We start from the raw sequence: 19,749 nt of genomic DNA on the forward strand, positions 1-19,749 counted from the left end.
GAAAAACCTGATTTTTTGGTCTACCCCACTTTAATATCTTTATCCATAAAATAGAATATAAAAAAAAAAAAAAAAAAAAAAAAAAAAAAAAAAATTAAAAATGCATTACTTTTTATCGTTAATACTGAATGTTTAATTGTCAGTGCAGCCATGTTTAGGATTGTTTAATATCTTTGATTTTAGTACCTTGATGTCATTGTCGATGCCTCCAGACAGAATCTGATCGCTGGTGTCATTAAACGTCACGGCCAGCACCTGGTATGTGTTCTGAAAAGTGTGGATGGCCCCTTTTTTGCGGATGTCCCAAAGCTGTTATGCAACAAAAAGCACTCGCATTTAATTTATGACCGACTTTAAAGTGCAAAAATGTGGTCGGGTATGCATTTCATTTCAATAGAAAGCAACTGAGCTGTCACATGGATTATTTAAACACCCACCTTCACTGTCCCATCATCACTGCCAGTGCACACTAGCTGGGGCCCCCGACGAGCCGGATAGCAGGTGTTAACAAAAGAGGTGTGGCCCTTCAGACGCTTGATCCTCTCACCGGTCTCGCTGTCCCACACGCCCACGGTCTTGTCTGTGCTCGCCGAGAACAACAAGCTGAAATACATAAAAACATATCACTGCCAAAAGAGGAATTTATAAACGTTTACAGCAAACATTTCTCTAAAATAAAAAAAACAAAAACAAATAAGAGATTGGAATAACCATCTCTGACAGCTGCCCACACCTGCCATCTGTGTTGTAATGCAGCTCCATCACTGCTCCACTGTGGCCCTTCAGGGTGGCGAAGTTTTCGCAGTCTCCATAGACGTTCCACATCACTGCAGCAACGTCACAAAGCAAACAATATGTTATTGACAGGAACAGTGGTCCGTCGGCCGCCGCGCTCTGGTCCACTGGTTGAAGGAGTTTAACTTTTGGCAGTTACTCACGTATGAGCCTGTCAAATCCTGAGGAGGCCAGCGTGGCTCCGTTGGGGTGAAACTTGCAGCAGTAGACCTCACCCTCGTGGCCTGACATCAGCATGATGGGGGCCTGCAGGCTGGAGGTCCGTGGAGGGCCCTACGGGAGCACAAACATTTATGGTTTCTGCATCACACGCGTCTAATTCATTATGATGCAAACACAAAAAGGATGTACTGACATTTTGCTGTACTTTTGATTAAAAAAATTATTTCCAAAGAAGGCAAACTGACAATGTTTCAGTGAAGATAATACATTAGATAAAAGCAAATCACCTCATTAATTGAGCAATCATAAGCAGACTTAGTGGTTCCCTAGAACAGTTTTAAAGTCTGATTGACTTTAAAATTCTGTAAGACTTGAATTATGTAAAGACACGCTTTATAACAGATTATTACTGCTTAGGGTGATAGTCAATATCCAGCTGATCATGATTAATGATCATGATTAATCATGTCGCATGTGTGACATTTAAGGCATACAACTGAACAGTTTAGATCAAACACATCGATGTATTTTTGTTTTAGATATTTTCCTGCTTAACTAACCAGTCATCTTCTATATAATTTATTTTTAAACAATCTCTGTGTTCAGTAACTGCTTTTAAATCACCCTATGAAAAGCTAATGCAAGTATCATTTATGTAAAAGAAGCAGATATGAGGACGCAGCAGCAGCTATGGTTCGTACCGCTGCCACGAGCTGCTGGGACTGAGCCGCCGCCACCAGCTCCATCCGGGGCCGCTTCATGGCGGAGGGAACCACCGCCATGTCGCCGGCTCTCTTCAAAGGCTCAATCATCCCGGAACAGCCGAAAAAGAGCAGAAAATCCCTTAAAACAAGGCTACAGTTTGTCCAAGAAAATGAATGGACTTTGTAGAACTAAAAAAAATGTCGACGGAAGCAGCAACAACGGAGAAGACGGAACTTGGAAATACTTCCGCTAGATAGAAGGCTTGTTATTGGTCAAAGGTTGAGCCGGATGCGATGATTGGCTATTCTGCTTCTTGCGTAGGGTTTTACACCGGATGTAAAACATTCACTGTTCTATTAACACGAAAGGTACAGCATTGACTTATATTTTTCTAGCCTTATTGTCCAAGTTAGCACTGTTCCTTCTTTAATAATCATAAATCTGCATGAAGTATTAGCTTGATAAGACTGAATATATGAATGTGAGGTATTTAAACATTTATGTGATACTTCCCGCTTCTGTGTTACTTGACATAATGTAAACAGTGTGTTCCATCGGTTATTATTTCGTTTTACTGTCTGAAATCCATCGTCCAGCAGCATTTAAAATTTACTCCGTTTAGAATCATAAATTTCGACGTATTTTATTTGGGTTTTATATGATACATAATACGTTGTTTTTAAAGGGTTTTACTGATTGTATACTCCTTTTGGGTATGCTTTGATTTTCGGTAGTTTTCGGTTATTGCTCCTTTCAAAATAACAGAAGCCCAGTCAGATTGGACAGAGAGCGTTTGTAAACATAATTTTCAAGTCTATCCACAGTAGCTCAATTGGACTTAGAGCTGCGTTTTATCTGCATGCGTTTTTATCTATTCCATTTCATTGTAATATGTTTAAGTTCAGTATTCTGCCTGAAGGTGAATCTGGAAGAACAGATTTTCATCAAGGATTCACCTTTATGTAGCTCTGTCAATCTTCCTATCAACTCAGGACAGCTTTCTATGTCCCTGCTGAAGAAAAGCACCTCCACAGCATGATGTTGCCACTACCATGTTTACACATGAGATGATGCGTCTAAATTTGGGACCTTTGGATATTTTTCTTTATCTTCCTTAATATCCTGTTCAAAATGTGTGCTTACAAGACAACATTTGGTCCTCTTCCAACCTTGTCTGTCACCGTTCAAACATTTGTAATTATCTGTAATTTTCAGCTATAAGTTTTATTCCTCTATCTTATTAAGATCAACATACCTTATCCATAGTAGAATGGTATGTTCTTGTTTATTTCCCATTTTGAAATGTGCTTCTGTTTCGGGTCTTATTTGTAGCCCAGGAAAACAGGAAGTCATGATTACAAATTAAAAGTTTGACACAGATAAACATAATATATATATATATATATATATATATATATATATATATATATATATATATATATATATATATATTGCATAAGTAATGATAATGCTTTGCTTTAGTTATTGCGTATTTTATTTGATTACTGAGTAAATAAATGTTCCGAAATTTTGGGTTTCAGAATATTCTGCTGGAATAATAATAATAATAATAATAATAATAATAATAATAATAATAATAAACTTATTTTAATACTTTATGCATTTTTTAACTGGTGTAAATGTTTTATTTTATTTCAAAGCTGAGAAAAAGTAGACCTCTCTACTCACTGTGCCTTCTGTTACTTTATATATTTTCCTCCCTCACTTTTAATGATGCTGCAAATTCTAATATCTGTTTAATTATCTGTCGACCAGATCTACCATTAGACAGTGGTGACCCACCCCTAGTTGGGATAATGTCTGATCGAGGTGGACATGGTCGTGAGCCGGCCGGATTGGATGGTCTGCCACCGCTGCACAGTATTGCCAAAGGAGAGGTGGTCTCTGTGCAAAGCTACGGAGCCTTTGTTCGACTGCCAGGTTACAAGAAGGAAGGTTGGTAAAAAGGGCTTGCAGAGGCAATTTAAAGTAAAGAATCATAACAGGGGAAAAAATGTTACAGACAAAGACAGATTTAAGATTTTAGGTTAGCATAACTGAGGAGGTGAATCACTAAAATAAACCAGAGTGCTCTCAAATGATGGGCAAACCATTCTTCAGAATCTTGTCTGCTTAGGGAGAAACTTCTATGGGACAATGTTGCTTTATGTTAACACAATCCAATTTCATTCATATCATGCATAACTTATGCTCCCCTTTCAAGAAAAAATATGATTATGTTCCACTAATCTACGCTTATGTGCTGATTATATATGTTTAAAAAGGAACACACACCTAATGTATTACGGAAAGCATAAGGAGGGAGACAATATAAGCATACTCAAGAAATATGAGAGCTGTGTGAAGCAGGTCATCTGAAATCTATATTTAGCCTACGAGTTACGCATGTGATGATGCCTTATCACTGGCCACTTTGGAAAATTGATAATGCTTTCACCGCTAGAGGGCACACTCAGCAAAAGTTTGGTTTTGGAGAAAAGTTAAATAAAGCCCAAGAGGGACAAAAATAGAACACACATTTAATTAAATTGAATTTAATTTTTATTAATTTAATCACATGAAAAAGCATCACTTGTTCACATTTACACACAGGACCTTGACTTTAAAGTAGCTGGACTCCTCGTGTCCGGATAGCTGAGTGAATGGAATAAAAGCCTAAAATTAATATGACATTCTTGGCTGTGATGTGTGGCTATAAACATCTCAAAATGGTATGTTTTCATCCTGCAAGTTATTTTTGTGTGACATCTTTATAAAAAAAAAAAAAGAAAAGAAAAAAAAGTGCTGTAACTCCACTATGAACAGGTTTGGTTCACGTGAGTGAGATGTCTGCAACCAGAGTTGAAAATGCCTCCGAGATTGTGGATGTTGGAGAACACGTGTGGATCAAAGTCATCGGGCGCGAGGTAACGACACACAAAAATAGCACAATCCCACACGCAGGTGTGGAATGTAAATCCAGCGTCACCGCAGTACGACCCTGTCTGTCAGATTCAAGGTGACAAGGTGAAGATGTCCTTCTCCATGAAGGCTGTAAACCAGGGGACAGGACAAGACTTGGACCCCAACAATGTTATGGCAGAGTAAGTGCTTGCAGTGTTATGTGTTTCATGTGTGTGTGTGTGTGTTTTTGCAAAGGAGCGTGTTATTTTCCTCTGTTTGTGTTTGCAGTCAGGATGCGAGGCGCAGGAAGCAGTTCAGAGATCACACAAGCAACAGGATCACCCTGGAGGCCGTGCTCAACACGACGTGTTCAAAGTGCGGCTGTAAAGGTGCTCCAGCACGACTAGAACTTGTAAAAGGAAGAATCAAATCGTGAAAAAAAAATATTTTTCAGACAGCAGCTGCCTCATGTCGAAGTTGTTCAAAGTCAGTTTCAGTTAACTCGAGACTCCTTTCAGGTCACTTCACAAAGGACTGTTTCTCAGCTCCGGGCTTGCAGTACGCTCTCGTGCCTGAAGAGGACGATGCAGAGGCACAGCAGCAGCAGCAGCAGCAGCAGACAGCCACAATCAGGCCACCGCAGGACTCGGACAAAAAGAAGAAAAAGAAGGTGAAAACGTTAAACTAAACAACACCTGCCCCTGCTCTCTCTTCCTGTTTACTCCTCCGATGTTTCTCACGTCGGCCGTCTGACGGCTCATGTGATCCGACGTGGCAGGAGCATCATGACAGCTCCTGTTTTATGCTGCTTTGACAGAAAAGCTGTGTGACCCAGTTTTGAGGTAATGAAACTGCTGTCAGTTTTCTGTACGTATCTGCAGCCTCAACGTTCAGATTTCCTTTCACGGTGCCTTGAGGAACTCCTCGAGGCTCTTTGGACTTTGTCACTTTTTGACAAATTACAACCACAAGCCTTGATGGGCTTCGTTGTGATTTTGAGTGTTTCCTAAATGTGAAGTAACAGGAAAATGATAGGATCTTTTAGAAAAAGAAATCGCAGCATGCATTTGTTTCCAGCTCCGCTGCAGTAATACTTGTGGAACGACATTTCCAGTTACAGCTGCAAATCATTTTATGGTATGCCTGCTTTGCACATTTAGCAATCAAAATCTGCAACACTTTTCATATATTTTTTTGTTAAAAATGTTGTGAACCACGTCATTTTTTCCCCCCTTCTACTTCAAAACTGAGAGCTAATATGAGCTGATTTATCAGTTTAATAAAATAAATTCCGTGATGTTTTTGTAACAAGGGTATAAATACCTCTCGAATTACAAATTTATACTTATGTGTCTGTTCTTCAGGAAAAGAAAATGAAGAAGAAGAAGAAGAGGGAGAGAAAGGAGTCAGACAGCGACAGCAGCAGCGAGTGTAAAACCAAGAGGAGGCGTCATAGCAACAGCCTCAACAGGCAGGAGAAGAAAAAGAAGAAGCACAAGAAACAGAAATCACACAAGCACAGCTGAGACAGCCGGAAACCTACACACACACACGCACACACACACACACACACACACACGCACACATACCTCTAGTCAGTCACGCCACCACTATCACACATGCACATGTTGATAAAACAAAGCGATAGACTTGCGGTCTCTTTATCTCGTCATTATTCCTTATAAACCACAAGCTAACTATAGAAAATACAGTTGTAAATTAGCAGGGTTTTTTGGGGGTTTTTTCACTTGTAATCCATTTCCTGGTGAAAGCTCAAAGGAAAATACTGTTTTGAAAAAAGGTCGTGTGACCATCCCCCGTCTGGCCTGGAGTAACCTCTGACGCCCACGGTGATACAAGTCTTCGCCTCTTGTGTAATCAAATATGTGTAAAATTATATGGCAGCAGGAGACATCCACCTTTTCTTTTTTTTTTTTTTAAATACAGATATTGTTTACAGCTATCCGGTTTCTGATGGAAATCAATTAACGAGACGTTGGGGGGTAAAGCTGACAGACACACACACACACACACACACACAGACAAACACAAACAGGAAATGTAATACCGCACGAGTGAACACAACAGGACCCTCGTATTATGGTGACATTCAGATTTATGTTTTCATGTTGTTGTAGATGCATGTATTTATGTGTGTATTTCCACAACCCGCTTCCTGACCTGCTGACTCCATTAAATCTGTTTGCACCTGTAAAGACAACAAAGAGCCTCCTGACTTCTCTTTGTTCAAAGACCTTGAAGTCATAACGCTGCCGTTAAAATCTGCCCTCTGGCCCAGAGTACATACCAGCACAAGGTCACATCCAGTTAATGTTTTCAAGCAAGGTGGTCGGTCAAATAGACCTGGTCATGCTGTGCCTAGGAAAAGTATTCACAACCCCTTTTTTTTTTTTTTTTTTTTTCACATTTTGACATTAAAAATAGCACTGGATGTAAAATTAAGTGGGATTTTTTATTTATTTTTTATTTTTTTGTTTAGATGTGAAGGAGAATTAAAACGATTCGTGTTTTTATTGTATTCGGTCACGTTTACTCTGAAGCCCATCGACAAATCCAATACAGAAAAACTGCTCTCAGAATCTCAGAATCATTAAATGGAATCAATACCAATAACCTCCAGAAGTCCACCTGTTTATAACATAATGTTATTTCAATAAAATAGGTTTGTTAGGGAGCACCAATGAGGCCAAAATTCATAATACCGTGCGGCAGAAAACTATAGCACTACACACTAAACATACTGCTCACGGTAAGAAGAGCGTTAATCAGAAAAAAAGACTTTCTTTAGAAGGGAAAGGTAAGCTGAATGTTGATGGGGAGATAGATGTAGCTAAATATAGACTAATTAAGAAAAAAAAAATTAGAAGCTGAAAATGACTTCTAATTTTGCCCTCCCACGTGGAGGGCAACAAGCATACAGCTACAGTAGAATGATACAGTATTTTAGGTAATTTGCAAAAAACTTGAAAACCGTACATCATTTTCTTCCCACTTCAGAATTATGCATAGCTTGCTCCCCTGCTCTCTCTTCCTGTTTACTCCTCCGATGTTTCTCACGTCGGCCGTCTGACGGCTCATGTGATCCGAGGTGGCAGGAGCATCATGACAGCTCCTGTTTTATGCTGATTTGACAGAAAAGCTGTGTGACCCAGTTTTGAGGTAATGAAACTGCTGTCAGTTTTCTGTACGTATCTGCAGCCTCAACGTTCAGATTTCCTTTCACGGTGCCTTGAGGAACTCCTCGAGGCTCTTTGGACTTTGTCACTTTTTGACAAATTACAACCACAAGCCTTGATGGGCTTCGTTGTGATTTTGAGTGTTTCCTGAATGTGAAGTAACAGGAAAATGATAGGATCTTTTAGAAAAAGAAATCGCAGCTTGGTATTGGGTCCTCACATAACATTTAAGTAAAAAAACAACAACAAAAAAACAATTAAGTTTGTAACCAATATAAGAATCCCACAAAAACCTTACATTTCCCATGGTTTGTGCTGCACTGACCCAGATTCAACTTTCTGCTTGTGAGATTTGACAGATTATTTCCAGATGCAGTGGTTTGAAACGGCTCCAGCGCAGCCCACTGGCAATAAATTTAATCTCAAGAATCCTCTTCGTTTCTTCTTCTTCTCTTGTTTACTCCATGTGGATCTAATAGACGGTCCCAAACTTTCATAACCAGAACTGTAACCCTGTTGTGAGTCAGTCGTTTTGTATTTTGCTTTGTCTCTTGGGAAGTGATTAACAACAGTTACGGTTCAAATTGCTGTACTTAAACATAAACAGTGAAACTCAAATTTTAGAGGGAAGCTGAAATATTTGCTTTTCAGCTACAATGAAAGAAAGATAGCGGCATTTTTTGAAAATAAAATTGGAGCATGTTGTTTACCAGAGTTACTGGGCTAGAGCCTCCAGCTGTGCTGATCTAAACAGTGACTGACCTTCAGACAGACAAATATTGCAGTAAAACTCAAGATCAGATCTGATCACAAGCTTCACATTTTCCGCCCGCTTTCCTCTTTATCTCAACATCTTCTTTAGAGAAAAAAACAGACTCTTTATGAGTATAAAGTGAACAGTTTGCCAGTAATAGCTAGTTGCATTTTATTTTGTCACCACACTTATTGTGGAATAGAAATAGTGACTGGGGAAAACACTAATTATGAACCATGCTGTAGTCATCTTTGGTTTACATGAGCCACAGAATTAACAAATTAATTAACAAATTTCTACAAAAAGTGTTCTTATCTCTTGTGTTCATTTTTTTTATTAAATCATTACTTAGTGCTGCTGGAGGAGGCACACAAGTCATGTCAGTCAGAATGAACGTTAAATGTTTTGAATTTTGGCTCTTAACTGATAAGCCACAACTATCAACATCAATACAAATTAATAAATGAAATATAACACTCTGGGTGTGTGCAAATAATAGCTTTTTGACTCTGATTGCTGAACTAAATCCACCTTTCGAGGCGTTCACTGAACTGTTCAAGAACAGGTGTAACTTGCTGAGAAGCGTCGGCTGCGTTACAACAACTGCAGGATTCCTGCTGGGAGTTTAAAAGTAAATCTTCTCGTCTGAACAGAATCAGAGGAAGAAGTCGCACCTCCCCAAGCTCTTAAGCTTGACTCAAGTTTGCACTAAAGCAAATAACGAGCACTCACAACACCTTGAGTCATGTATGTAAATGGATAATGTTCAACAGAAAGAACACAGAAGCTTCTTTGTCTTGGTTGCGAGTTATTTGGTTTACAAGGGGAACTGGAGAATTACTCAATGTAGAGAGAATGATACAAAATGTCTTTCATCGTTCTTTATTTTTCCCTCTAACCACCGACCGGCAAGCTGCAACTTGGCCAAAAATCCTGAGTTCACAACAAGACGATGATCAAAAACAGACGCTAAAACCGGAAAGATATGAAATACAAACGTAAAGTGTTTCTGTTTTCAAAAATCATTGGTTCATGCAGCCTTGAATCTGTCAGTTTAACTGAATGAAACTTTGTGCAAAGGATATCAGGTCTGTCCAAAGACTTCCTTAAGTAACTAATCCAAGGGACGTTTAAATAAATATTCATATTTGGCAGATTTTTTTTTTTCTCAGCTTTTAATATTTTACCTCGCAAATATCTGCATTGTTTACATTTTGATTCAGGTTTACTGTTCCATACTCCCTTTGTCTTTAAGCGCAAACAACAAGGAAAACCAAAGTGCTGTGCAACAAAAAGGTAGACAATGACAAAGCGTTCAACATGTTTGGAGCTGCAACACCACAAGCTCCACCACCTCTGAATCTGATTGGACAAGTGAAACTGTCTGGTCAACAGACCTGGAGGGAACTAGATTATAAATAAGAGTGCAGCAGGTCAGACAGAGAAAACGGGGCTTAACTTTTATAAGACTTTTAAAAATGCAAGAACCAAGAAAACGAATTCAGAAATGAGCTTTAAACAAGTGAAGGCAGCAAAAAAGGAAGTGTGTGGTTGTTTGCTTGTAAACAGAAAGTGCAAGAAAGACAATTTACAAAAACAGTTCACACATTTCTTTTTGACAGAATAGAGTTGATTTCTACTGGAAAAAGCTGAATTTTACCATGGCATGTTCCTGATCTAGATGGATCCTCCCTCACAGCAAAATGTCTGATAGACTGGTGGAGATAGACACCAGTCGGCCCACGACCCTGCAAAGACAAGCGACAATGGACGGTTTTCTCAGGGAGGAAAGGTCAACATAGTAGGACCTGGTGGGTATAAACAGTGTAACTTCAGCCTTGTTCTCATTAAAAGTCAGAAAATTTGGTGCCATCCATCTCTTAGTGCCAACCAGGAAGACAAGAAGAAGCTGAACATAGCTGTTAGCAATGAGATTTTACTTAACAAAATGTAATGTTTCAAAAAAAAAAAAAAAATTGTAACATCAATAAAGAAAAGAGAAAAGCAGAGACCCAAGAGTTGAGCCTTGTGCATCTCAGCAAAGGTGCAGATAAACTCTCTGATGGTGTCACAGAAACATCTCACCAAGACGTAAAAAACCAAATCGGACAGCTGAACCTCAGCTGGACGCCCAGCCGGCTCACAGCCGGGGATGTTTGGTGAAATGGATGCTGAGCTTTTTAACAGGCAGGCCACATGGAAATCAGGGTGAGTGGCATCATGTGTCAGGAGCAACTGGTTCACTCCGACAGCGTGTCTTCTCCCATCAGCTAAACACAAACACCTGTAGGAATATTCCTGAAACAGTCCTCCAGCTTACAGATTGTTTGACTTTCAGGAAACCTCCCGTTCAGTTGTTCCACCTATAATTAATGACACACATGTGTGGTGGACTAGTGATTACGTTGGTACACTGGTAGAAGAGAACTACACCTTTGACTTGAATGTCACTGAAATTTTCAAAAAAATTGCAAGTACATGTAATAAATTAGCCTAGGCTACTTACAGAAAAATGCAGCGGATATAAGATTTTCTTATACCCTGGAATATTTAGTGGCATTAAATTATTTTCTCTTAACTAGTATCCCACTGGAATCTGTTTATTTGACACCCTTTCTATATGACTAAACTTGGTCAAGGTTTTTTGTGATATCTTCAGTTTTGTTAGTTAGACTCAACTATAAAAATTTAACTATGACACAAACATCAAAGTCCAATGAAATATCCATGTTTATGATTAATTTTCATTAACTTCCAACAGTTTCCTCCGCAAACTGAAGACGTTCCTGCAACAGTTGTGGTTATCTTTGGTGGCGGCAGACAGGAGATGAACCATCTCCTTCCCTGCCCTTTTACCCCTTAACCCTGCATCCAGTTGGCTCCGAGTTATTACCACATGATCTGAGAGGGAGGGATACAAATTTAGACCTCACACCTAATATACGAATAGAGGACATAACGTTTCCCTCATCCTGGACGAACACTCTGACCAAACCTCTCCACACCAAGGGAAAATATACACACTCTGACATAGACACACAGGGTTTTTTTTTTAGGAGCTATAATTAACTTCAACTCCGGTACAGCCGATTGTGATGGAAACAGTGGTTGCATGCAGTACTTAGCTGTCAACTTTGAGATGTAACTAAGTATAGTTCACACTAGAGCCTTGTTGAGCAGGTTCAACAAGCGTTACATTTGTGTAATTAAGGACGCTATGACCTTGGAGGGAGCTGCTTTATTAAAAATTAATTAATCCAGCAGCAAGAGGAAAAAAGTGAATAACCTCTGCTTGACCTTTAAACAATGACTTAAAAAGCAACCTGTATATTAAAGAATAGAAAAAGACTGATTTACCCGTTTGTCATTGTTGACTTTTATTTCCAGAAATTTGCAAGGTTTTTTAAGCATTATGCAAAATACAGTATTTTTAATATGTATACATATATATATATATATATATATATATATATATAAAACAACAACAAATCAGCAGTTTTATTGAAAACAACAGCAAATTATTGGAATTTATTCAGTGTTTTAGTAGAGGGACAAACAGAAAAAAGGAGAAGTTTACGGAACAGGCAAAGTCAAGGTCAACAGCAACAATAATACTGAAGTACAGTAAAAGGGGACTAGCAGCCATACATGGCGTTTTCTTGGCCTCCTTACTACTGAGTAGTACAGAGTTTTGGGGCTTCAGCTGATGCAGTTCACTCCGTGGTGGGTTTTACTCGGCTTTCTCGTAGCGACGCATGCAAACCACGTCTCCGATTTTAAGTGTCTGTGGCAGAGAAATTAGAAGATTAAAATCTGAAAAAACACAACACCTATACGTGTTAAATATATTGTATGATACCTACCAATGTGAGCTTGTTTCCGTCAACTTCCCTGACCAAACTGGTCTCTTTACCGTCCCACTTCTGTACGTGTACCAGCTTGCCGTCCTCTACTGTCACTAGGGACTTTGGGAGGAAAAAAAAAAAAAAAAAAGAGAGACATTTAATACATGGAAATATGGAAACATAAATAAAGCAACATGTAGTCACTTGCTTTACTTGAGCACTTAATGAACTAAACAGACTTGAGTGTCATTTTAGTCTAAGCAAAATAATAAAAAAAATGTATTATGCTGACATAAATTAAGGTAAATTTTTCAAGCATTAGCTATGTTTCCATCTCCCATGAACCTTTGCTTTAAAATTAACAAGTTATCATTAAAAAGACACGCCAGTCAAAACTACATAAGCTTGGCAAAATAAATTACTTTTAGTCTGACTAAAATTTTAGATTTAAAGTCTCTACATTAGCTGTGCTAAGCCAAAACGATGTATATGTATACATTTTTCTATTTATGCTAATATTACAAATTAACTTTTTACTTAAACTTTCCTTCTGTCCTGAAGGAAAAACTATACTTATGAAATACCTTAAATGTAAATCTTGTAAAGAATACTGTCTGCTAAAAATGAAAAACAATGATAGCTAACGTTACCCGTGCTAAAAATTAAGCTCAAGTACATTTTAATTAATTGAACTTAAAATCTTCAGATCTTTGTAGCCGACTTCCATCGTCATAGGAAGGACCACAAACGGTGGGCAGAAAGTGTTTTGTTTCCCTATCCATCTTATTTTACAACAGTACTTATAAAAAGTTGCATCTGGCAACTTCAACGTTTCCTAAATTTGTAATTTCAGTATATTTTTCTAATGAGATCTATAATGTGCAACAGAAAAAAAAGTATTCATATCACATATATTTAAATTGTTAGCTTCTAGAGTCGATTACAGAACTGAAAAGCCTTTGACCTCTCACCTTGACCTTCCTGTCATCTGCGGTGGTCTCGTCAAACTCCTCTCCGACCTTAAAGGAAAGCTCCGTATTCTTAATACTGCTCTGGGTCTTCACGGTCACCGTGTCGCCATCCACAGAGATAATTGTGGTGGGTTTAGTCATGTTGCCTATCTTGCGTGTTGCAAAGCCCACACCTGAAGAAATACAGACAAATGCAATTCATCAAGGAAAGTAAAAAAAAACAAAAAACAAAAAAAAACAAAAAACATTTAAAATGCCTGAATACAGTTAGATTTGAGGCCGGCCTGCTAGTAATGCCAAGGCTGAAGGATTCTCCAGCCTGAATACCAATCTGCAAAGTTTATGTCAACAGTTTCCTGAAAACAATGATTTCAATGATTTTTCATAGGGATTTTCAGAGGAATTAATGTGCACCTTTATGTTTTTGCACAATCCCGTTACACTGCGCCATCCCACAGGGGTCTATACTGGGCCCCCCTTCTGTCTTTCTTAGCATAGGGTGCTGCTGAAGTCAATCTTTAAAGATCAGAATATTTCCTTTCATGACAACATGCAAATTAAGCTTCTCCTAAAAGTAAAAAAGAAAACTCTTAAAAGGATTTAATCATGGCTGGATATAAACTTCCAGTGTTTCAATTTAAAAAAAAAGAAATATTTGGTAAATTAGATTTTCAAAGTAAAGTTGATAGCGCTAACTTTGTGCAGCTGAGTTTTTAATGAGTGACTTGTTTTAGGATGTACTTTATTTTCCCTTCTTAACAGAGATGTATTAATTTATCTTTGTTAAATTAATACAAAGATGGCAGAGGATATTTTAAACCAGGGTAAAATGACTACATGCTAAAACCCAATAATTATGGGTGACTATTTAACAGCTAAATTGGCTTTAAAATTACACTTGGATAGCTGAAGCTCGTTCTGATGAAAAAGTCCAAAGTTAGGATTGGACGTTTTTAGGATCATATAAAAATCCAGAAGGCAGAGAGGAAAATGTTCAAAACAAAAATTGAGAGTATGAAGCAATAGCTGTATCGGCTGTTGAAACATGTTCTCCCGAAACCAATTCTTTTTCGTTTACAGATGATTTAGAGAAAGTCGGTGGGATCTGTTGATACAAGGTTAAGGCAGAAGCTGTGAATTTGGCCCCTGGGTGCCTTCAAATGGCACAATCTGTAATCTTTATTTGACTACTATCAGGCCTGGAGCATGTTCTTTAAACACAGTGGGGTCCCATTGACCCGAGTTCCTGTCTGGACATGAGAGAGAGCAACTGATTACTGACTTGCCTCTCAGAACGGGTGTGTGTGAGCATGAGGGATAAAAGAAGTTTATGTGATTGGGTAATAATGACTCACACCCTACTATACCGTAGTAGAAAACCTGCTCTCAATAAGGCTTACAAACAAAAAAAACGTGTTTGTGGATGGACTTGACATAGCAAGATGAGTCATTGATCCAACAACTGGGGTCAAAGGGTCAAAAAGTCCCATAGTTTCTGAGCTGAAAGAGCAGGCAGGTCAATGGTGGGAATCCTGTGAGGTCAAGGACCATCAATCTTCCTGACAAAGTCAAACAGCTCGTCACGGTTGTAAAATTCACTGCACCTGTTCCAGTACTGCATATGTGGAAGACTTTGCCGCCATGTTGTTATCCTGCAAACTCCATGATGTCGGAGTCATTTTCATATGCAACTCTCATCGTGGTGGCAAACAATGAGGAGCTTTTAGCTAGGGTCACACACATTATGCACAACTGTGTGTGTGTGGGTGTGTGCGCGCATGTGTGAAAGAATGAAAGGGAGAGAGACAGTTGCAGACCATTCATCGTCTTTACAGTTGGGGTTTTCTTTTCTGCACCAAAGGCGAACCCCTCCCTTACTCGCAGCTCTCTGGCCATGCGGTCCACCATTCTTCCTCCCCCTTTCTGGCTTTCCTCTTCTCCTGTTTGTTTTTTTTTCCCCTCCACACACCCACTCTTAAATCATATCCCCCCCTCTAATTATGCAATTAGGTTCCTCTCTCGTTTGATGTACCACAGTTATTTAATTTTACCCACGCTACCCATCCTCTCAGAGCGTTTAAAAGCTAAACGCAGATCTTTATCTTTATCTCTTTTGCCGCATGTGTTCACGTGCAGCGCTTGCATCCTCTCCCGTTTCGCACGCATGCGCACACGCTCGTATTGAATAAACGTGCACCGGACGAAAACAGAGAAATCCTCCTTACCCAGCTCTTTCATGTAATCATCAAATTTTTCGCTCTCCTTCAGGTTCCACGTGCCCACGAAAGCCTCGACCATGTTTGCAGCTGCGCAGTGAAACGAGGACGCGAGCCTGTAAGAGGGTTAAAGCAGTCAGCGGCGAGGAAGAGGAGCGGCGGAATGAGAGCGGAGGGAGACAGAAAGAGGAGAGTTTATTCCGCAGCTCAGGCCTCTCTGCGATCTGACTGGTCGGCTGCAAACCGGCTGTTCGTGATGTCACCCGCCCGGGAAGAGCAGAGCAGGAAAGGAGGTGGAGACAGTGCGCTGCTTGATACTGCATGTGCATGAGGTGATTTCTTTCGATTTTTTATTTTTTTTACCCCCCTGTTATTTATGCATTTAATTTATAAAGTCACTCAACTCTGACGCAGTGGTTTATTTAATCAAACCGCAGCGGTAGTGTTGGAAGTATGAAAGAGAGGATCACAGAGAGCCATAAAGAAACCCAAGCTAGGGGAATAAAGGGGTTAAAGGAGATGGGGAGCAAGAGGGTCGATCATGAATAAGGCTTCACTGTTAGAGACACAGACGAGGGAAGAAAAAAAAAAACAGATGGAGATTGAGCCCCTAGAAAAATGTCATGGCTGTCTTCTCAGATTCATTCTTGATCCTTCATCACTTGACAAATGTGTTTAATTCACATTTTTGTTGAATTGCATCCACAGATATCAGTGCGTTTTGTTGGATTGTATAGACCAACGAAATGCAGTGCATGGCTGGAAGGAAAAAGCACACTGCTATTCAACATTTTTTAAAGTAAAACCATTGAGAGTGTCACACATTTGTATTCACACCCCTTTACTCTGATACCCCTAAATAAAATCCTTCCTGAGATGTCAGTCAGTGAGTAAACCGAGTCTTAATTTATCCTGAGTATAAATACAAGTGTTCTGTCAAGGTTTCAGAGGTTTACATGCAGAATATTAATAAGCAAACAAGATGCAAAGAGAGCTTTAATAAGAAAACTGGTCAGAGTTTATATACAGAACATGTTAAGTAAGGGCTATAAAAAATTTGAGACAAGAGGGAAGCTTCAACTTCCAGCAGGATAATGGTCCTCAACATACTGGCATCGCTTTAATAATGGAAGGAGTTGGATCAAAGTATTTCTATGTGTCAAAACCCTGATCCAGATAAAAGAAAGATTTATTTTTCTCAGCTTCACCTTGTCTAGTCTGGCTGAGCTTGATCGATTTCTCGAAGAAGAATGGTTGACAATTTCAGACTCAGGATGCGCAAAGCTGACAGCAGTAACTGCAACAAACGATGAATCCGATTGGCTCAGGGGAGCCGAACACAACGGTATGCCACACATTTTGGATTTCTTTTTTGGGGGGGGTCCGTTTCTTTATATGTTGCAATGAGGCCCTGTTCTGTTTGGTCTATCACATAAAGTCCACAGAGAGTTTTGGATCTAACGTCACAAAGTGGGAGAAGGTGGCGGTATGAATACTTTTTTTTACCTGTAAGGGCATGACCAAAAGTGTTATTGTGTGTTTGTGTATAGACTTGGAAAGCCCAGGAATGCAGTGGCCTGTGGTGTTGAGGAGAGCTGTCATAAATATGAAGAAGATAGGGGCTCTGGAAGATTGGTGTTGCTATAGAGCTTGTTTTGCACCCACTACGTGTTTTTACTCTTGTGGAAGCAGGAAGGTGCTATGGAAGTAATTATCTGTTAGGAAGAAATGGATACAAACTTCGAAGAAGTGGGCAGACCAGTTAGCAAAGCATGTCCATTATGTTCTGACGACATAGTCGTCCATACAGTTGTCCTGGGTTTCACTCCTGGTATTGGGGCCATTTGCTGCATGTCTCTCTCTCTCTCTTTTTCTCTCTCCGCCCTGTTTCCTGTCAATATTTTGTTCAATAAAGGCCTGGTGCCAAAAATATTTTTAAAAGATTTGCTCTCTCTGAACCAAAGTCAGTTTGTATGTGTCTCATGTCTGTCCTCTTAAACCACTTGAGGGAAGTAGCCATTCATCAGAGGCATGGCCCTCTAACGTCACGCTGTCTTGCTCAGGCTGAGGTTTTGCACCAAAATGAAGATTCACATCAATCTGCAGGCTTCCCTACAAACACGGTTATTTATTGTATCCTAAATTACTACAACTCAACTGAACCCTGATTATTGGAGCTCTTCATCTTTGCTTTTCTTAGATTTGTGTTTCCCTTTCTAACCTAAACCAAATTATAACCCTAAAATCCCATTCAACCCTTCAGTCTGAATCTCTTTCTGATGAAATTTTTACCAGCAGCAGACTCACGGTCAGATGATCTCTAGAGGTTGTGCAATAATGACAGTAACTCCAATACCGCAGAGAGACGCACCAAAAGGGAATGGGTGTAAAAAAAAAAAAAAGTCAATAGTGAAAATTGTTACATCATCACATCACTCCATGTTATTTTGTCCACTACCCTTGCTGTCTCCTAGACTTGTTTTATTGCTGCAAGTGCGCTTAAAGTGACACGTATGTGTGTGTTTGACACAATGTGGCGTGAAGGAGCTTGATGGTTAATAAACAGGTGTGAGAGAGACGCATGAAAACATCTGAGGAAGAGCGAGAGGAGGTGAAAGGTTGACATTACTGAGATCGGGGTTCTCAACTCTCAGTCGTCCTTTTAGGTTTTAAAAGTTCTACAACACTGAGCACAAAAACCTCCACGTAAAGTGTGTTCGGTTCAGATGTGCACTGCTGAATGAGTAGGCAACTATTTTTTTCTCGCAGTTTTGACATTAAAATATTTTCTGATATAGGTCATTTGTGATTTGCTCAATAAAAGACTGAAATGTTAAGTTGCCTTTAGACATTTTTGCAAAAACCCAGGTGACGATAGTCTAAATTTGTAAGCTTAAACTGAATTAAGTGGGAAAGAAACTCGTTAAAAAGGCTGCTTTTCCTTGTGGACTCCACATGAAAAATCCCAAGAAAAGCATCAAGAAGAGAACTGCGGACTTCAAAAAGGAGAAGGGTGCTCCATGCACTTGTTTAAATAATTAAATGGATGTATAACCAGGATAACAATTTCTCTCCAGAGAACCCCTTTTTTTCAGAAAATGGTTGAGCTGTGTGACCCAGAGACTGCAATAATTTGGTGCTAAAATACAAACTGGCCTGCAGTGAAGAAAGTCTGCATTAGTCTGAAAGGCCACTCAGTGAGGAAGAAGACATGGCCCTAAAAGCAACATAAAAAGTCACATGGACTCAGAGTCAAGGGCTTCCATTTCTGAAGACATATCCTGTGGTATGATGAAACTTAAACTTAAGTGTTGCTCCATGCTGACCATTGCTGCAATTAAAAAAAAAAAAAAAAACTGGGAACTTGTACAGACCTGGAAGCATCTGGTTGTGTCAGTGTTTTTCCACAGGAGGGACTGTTGCATCTACAAAAAATATGACATAATAAGAGATTAAGATTATGTGGAAACAGCGGAAGTTAAACACAAATGGTGGATAATGACCATCGATGACAGCCAAATTAATTTGCAAACAAAGTCACTGTCATGGAGTGGTCAACCTTAAAGGTCTGATATTCATCCCATTGAAAATCCGACCTGAAAAGGTTTGTGGGAGCAATAGAGCCTTAAAATCTGACCCAGTTACATCGACTCTGTGAGGAGGAACAAGCCGAAATTACAGCAAGAAGAAGAAATTTAGTTCAATTTCAATTCTGACAGTGAAAAAAAACTGTTGGCGTTCATTTATGCAGTGTATGCAAACATCTATTTTCTCTCTAAGTGTGTGCTACTGATGAATATAAATACATTTTCACCTTTCAGTTGACTCTAAATTTGACAAAAGTGGGTGGAATAAACATCCACGCTGCTTTAGTTAAAGTGAGCACGTTCTCAGGCTGTCAGTAGCTTCACGAATGTGTTTCAACATGTGTGTGGGTGTGTGTTTGATCTTTTGTCAATCGCATGACAAAGTACTTTGAGGTTACAGGCTGGCCTTAAGTCAAACTGAAATGGATTTTCTCCTGATGCCTTTGAATATCCTCTTTGTGAAAGGTTACTCGCCGTGCATTCTGTGAACTTTGGCAATCTCACATAAGACATGGAAATTTATTGCTTTATGAGCGCTACCCAGTACGCGGAAAAACGTAGATAATGGGCTAAGATTTACATTAACTAATGTAACGTACCGAGCTGTTTGTGA

General features: G+C 39.3%; 3 protein-coding genes and 1 long non-coding RNA gene across 7 annotated transcripts in view; 2 read left to right on the forward strand and 2 right to left on the reverse strand.

The window, feature by feature from the left end:
* snrnp40 (small nuclear ribonucleoprotein 40 (U5)) overlaps nt 1–1,882 on the reverse strand; it is a 25,209-nt gene extending 23,327 nt beyond the window's left edge. Inside the window, exons 1-5 of one of the 2 annotated variants that reach the window (XM_015057822.1) lie at nt 1,659–1,882; nt 939–1,068; nt 734–827; nt 438–603; nt 187–309 (exon numbers count right to left, since the gene is read on the reverse strand). In XM_015057822.1, the coding sequence (XP_014913308.1) occupies nt 187–309; nt 438–603; nt 734–827; nt 939–1,068; nt 1,659–1,769 (624 nt within the window). In that variant the 5' untranslated portion in view covers nt 1,770–1,882. The remainder of the gene's footprint in view (nt 1–186; nt 310–437; nt 604–733; nt 828–938; nt 1,069–1,658) is intronic. The other variant, XM_015057821.1, reaches the window with a different exon arrangement.
* Nucleotides 1,883–1,941: 59 nt separating this feature from the next.
* On the forward strand, nt 1,942–6,791 carry zcchc17 (zinc finger, CCHC domain containing 17). Of its 3 annotated transcripts, XR_001428121.1 has the most exons (8): nt 1,946–2,030; nt 3,439–3,618; nt 4,489–4,589; nt 4,675–4,766; nt 4,855–4,955; nt 5,085–5,236; nt 5,931–6,145; nt 6,583–6,791. XR_001428121.1 is itself a non-coding variant. In XM_015057823.1 (7 exons), exons 2-7 carry the CDS (start codon nt 3,480–3,482, stop codon nt 6,090–6,092), a joined length of 747 nt encoding a protein of 248 aa, XP_014913309.1. In that variant the 5' UTR covers nt 1,942–2,030; nt 3,439–3,479; the 3' UTR covers nt 6,093–6,787. The 3 variants fall into 3 exon arrangements, 2 of the variants coding, with proteins under 2 accessions (XP_014913309.1, XP_014913310.1); XM_015057823.1 differs by having other exon boundaries at nt 1,942–2,030; nt 5,931–6,787; XM_015057824.1 differs by lacking the exon at nt 1,946–2,030 and adding an exon at nt 2,047–2,148 and having other exon boundaries at nt 5,931–6,787.
* Nucleotides 6,792–12,013: 5,222 nt separating this feature from the next.
* On the reverse strand, nt 12,014–15,735 carry fabp3 (fatty acid binding protein 3, muscle and heart). The gene is made up of 4 exons (XM_015057825.1): nt 15,559–15,735; nt 13,334–13,506; nt 12,381–12,482; nt 12,014–12,301 (listed from the first exon to the last, which is right to left on the reverse strand). The coding sequence occupies exons 1-4, from the start codon at nt 15,629–15,631 to the stop codon at nt 12,248–12,250; spliced, it is 402 nt and encodes a 133-aa protein (XP_014913311.1). The 5' UTR covers nt 15,632–15,735; the 3' UTR covers nt 12,014–12,247.
* Nucleotides 15,736–15,793: 58 nt separating this feature from the next.
* On the forward strand, nt 15,794–17,453 carry LOC106963096 (uncharacterized). The gene is made up of 3 exons (XR_001428122.1): nt 15,794–15,881; nt 16,752–16,894; nt 17,100–17,453. It is a non-coding gene; the product is annotated as an uncharacterized LOC106963096 (long non-coding RNA).
* The last annotated feature ends 2,296 nt before the right edge of the window (nt 17,454–19,749 follow it).

Source organism: Poecilia latipinna, unplaced genomic scaffold (assembly GCF_001443285.1).
Source record: "Poecilia latipinna isolate Pla-1442-1.1 unplaced genomic scaffold, P_latipinna-1.0 Scaffold1494, whole genome shotgun sequence".
NCBI classification, from domain to species: Eukaryota; Metazoa; Chordata; class Actinopteri; order Cyprinodontiformes; family Poeciliidae; genus Poecilia; species Poecilia latipinna.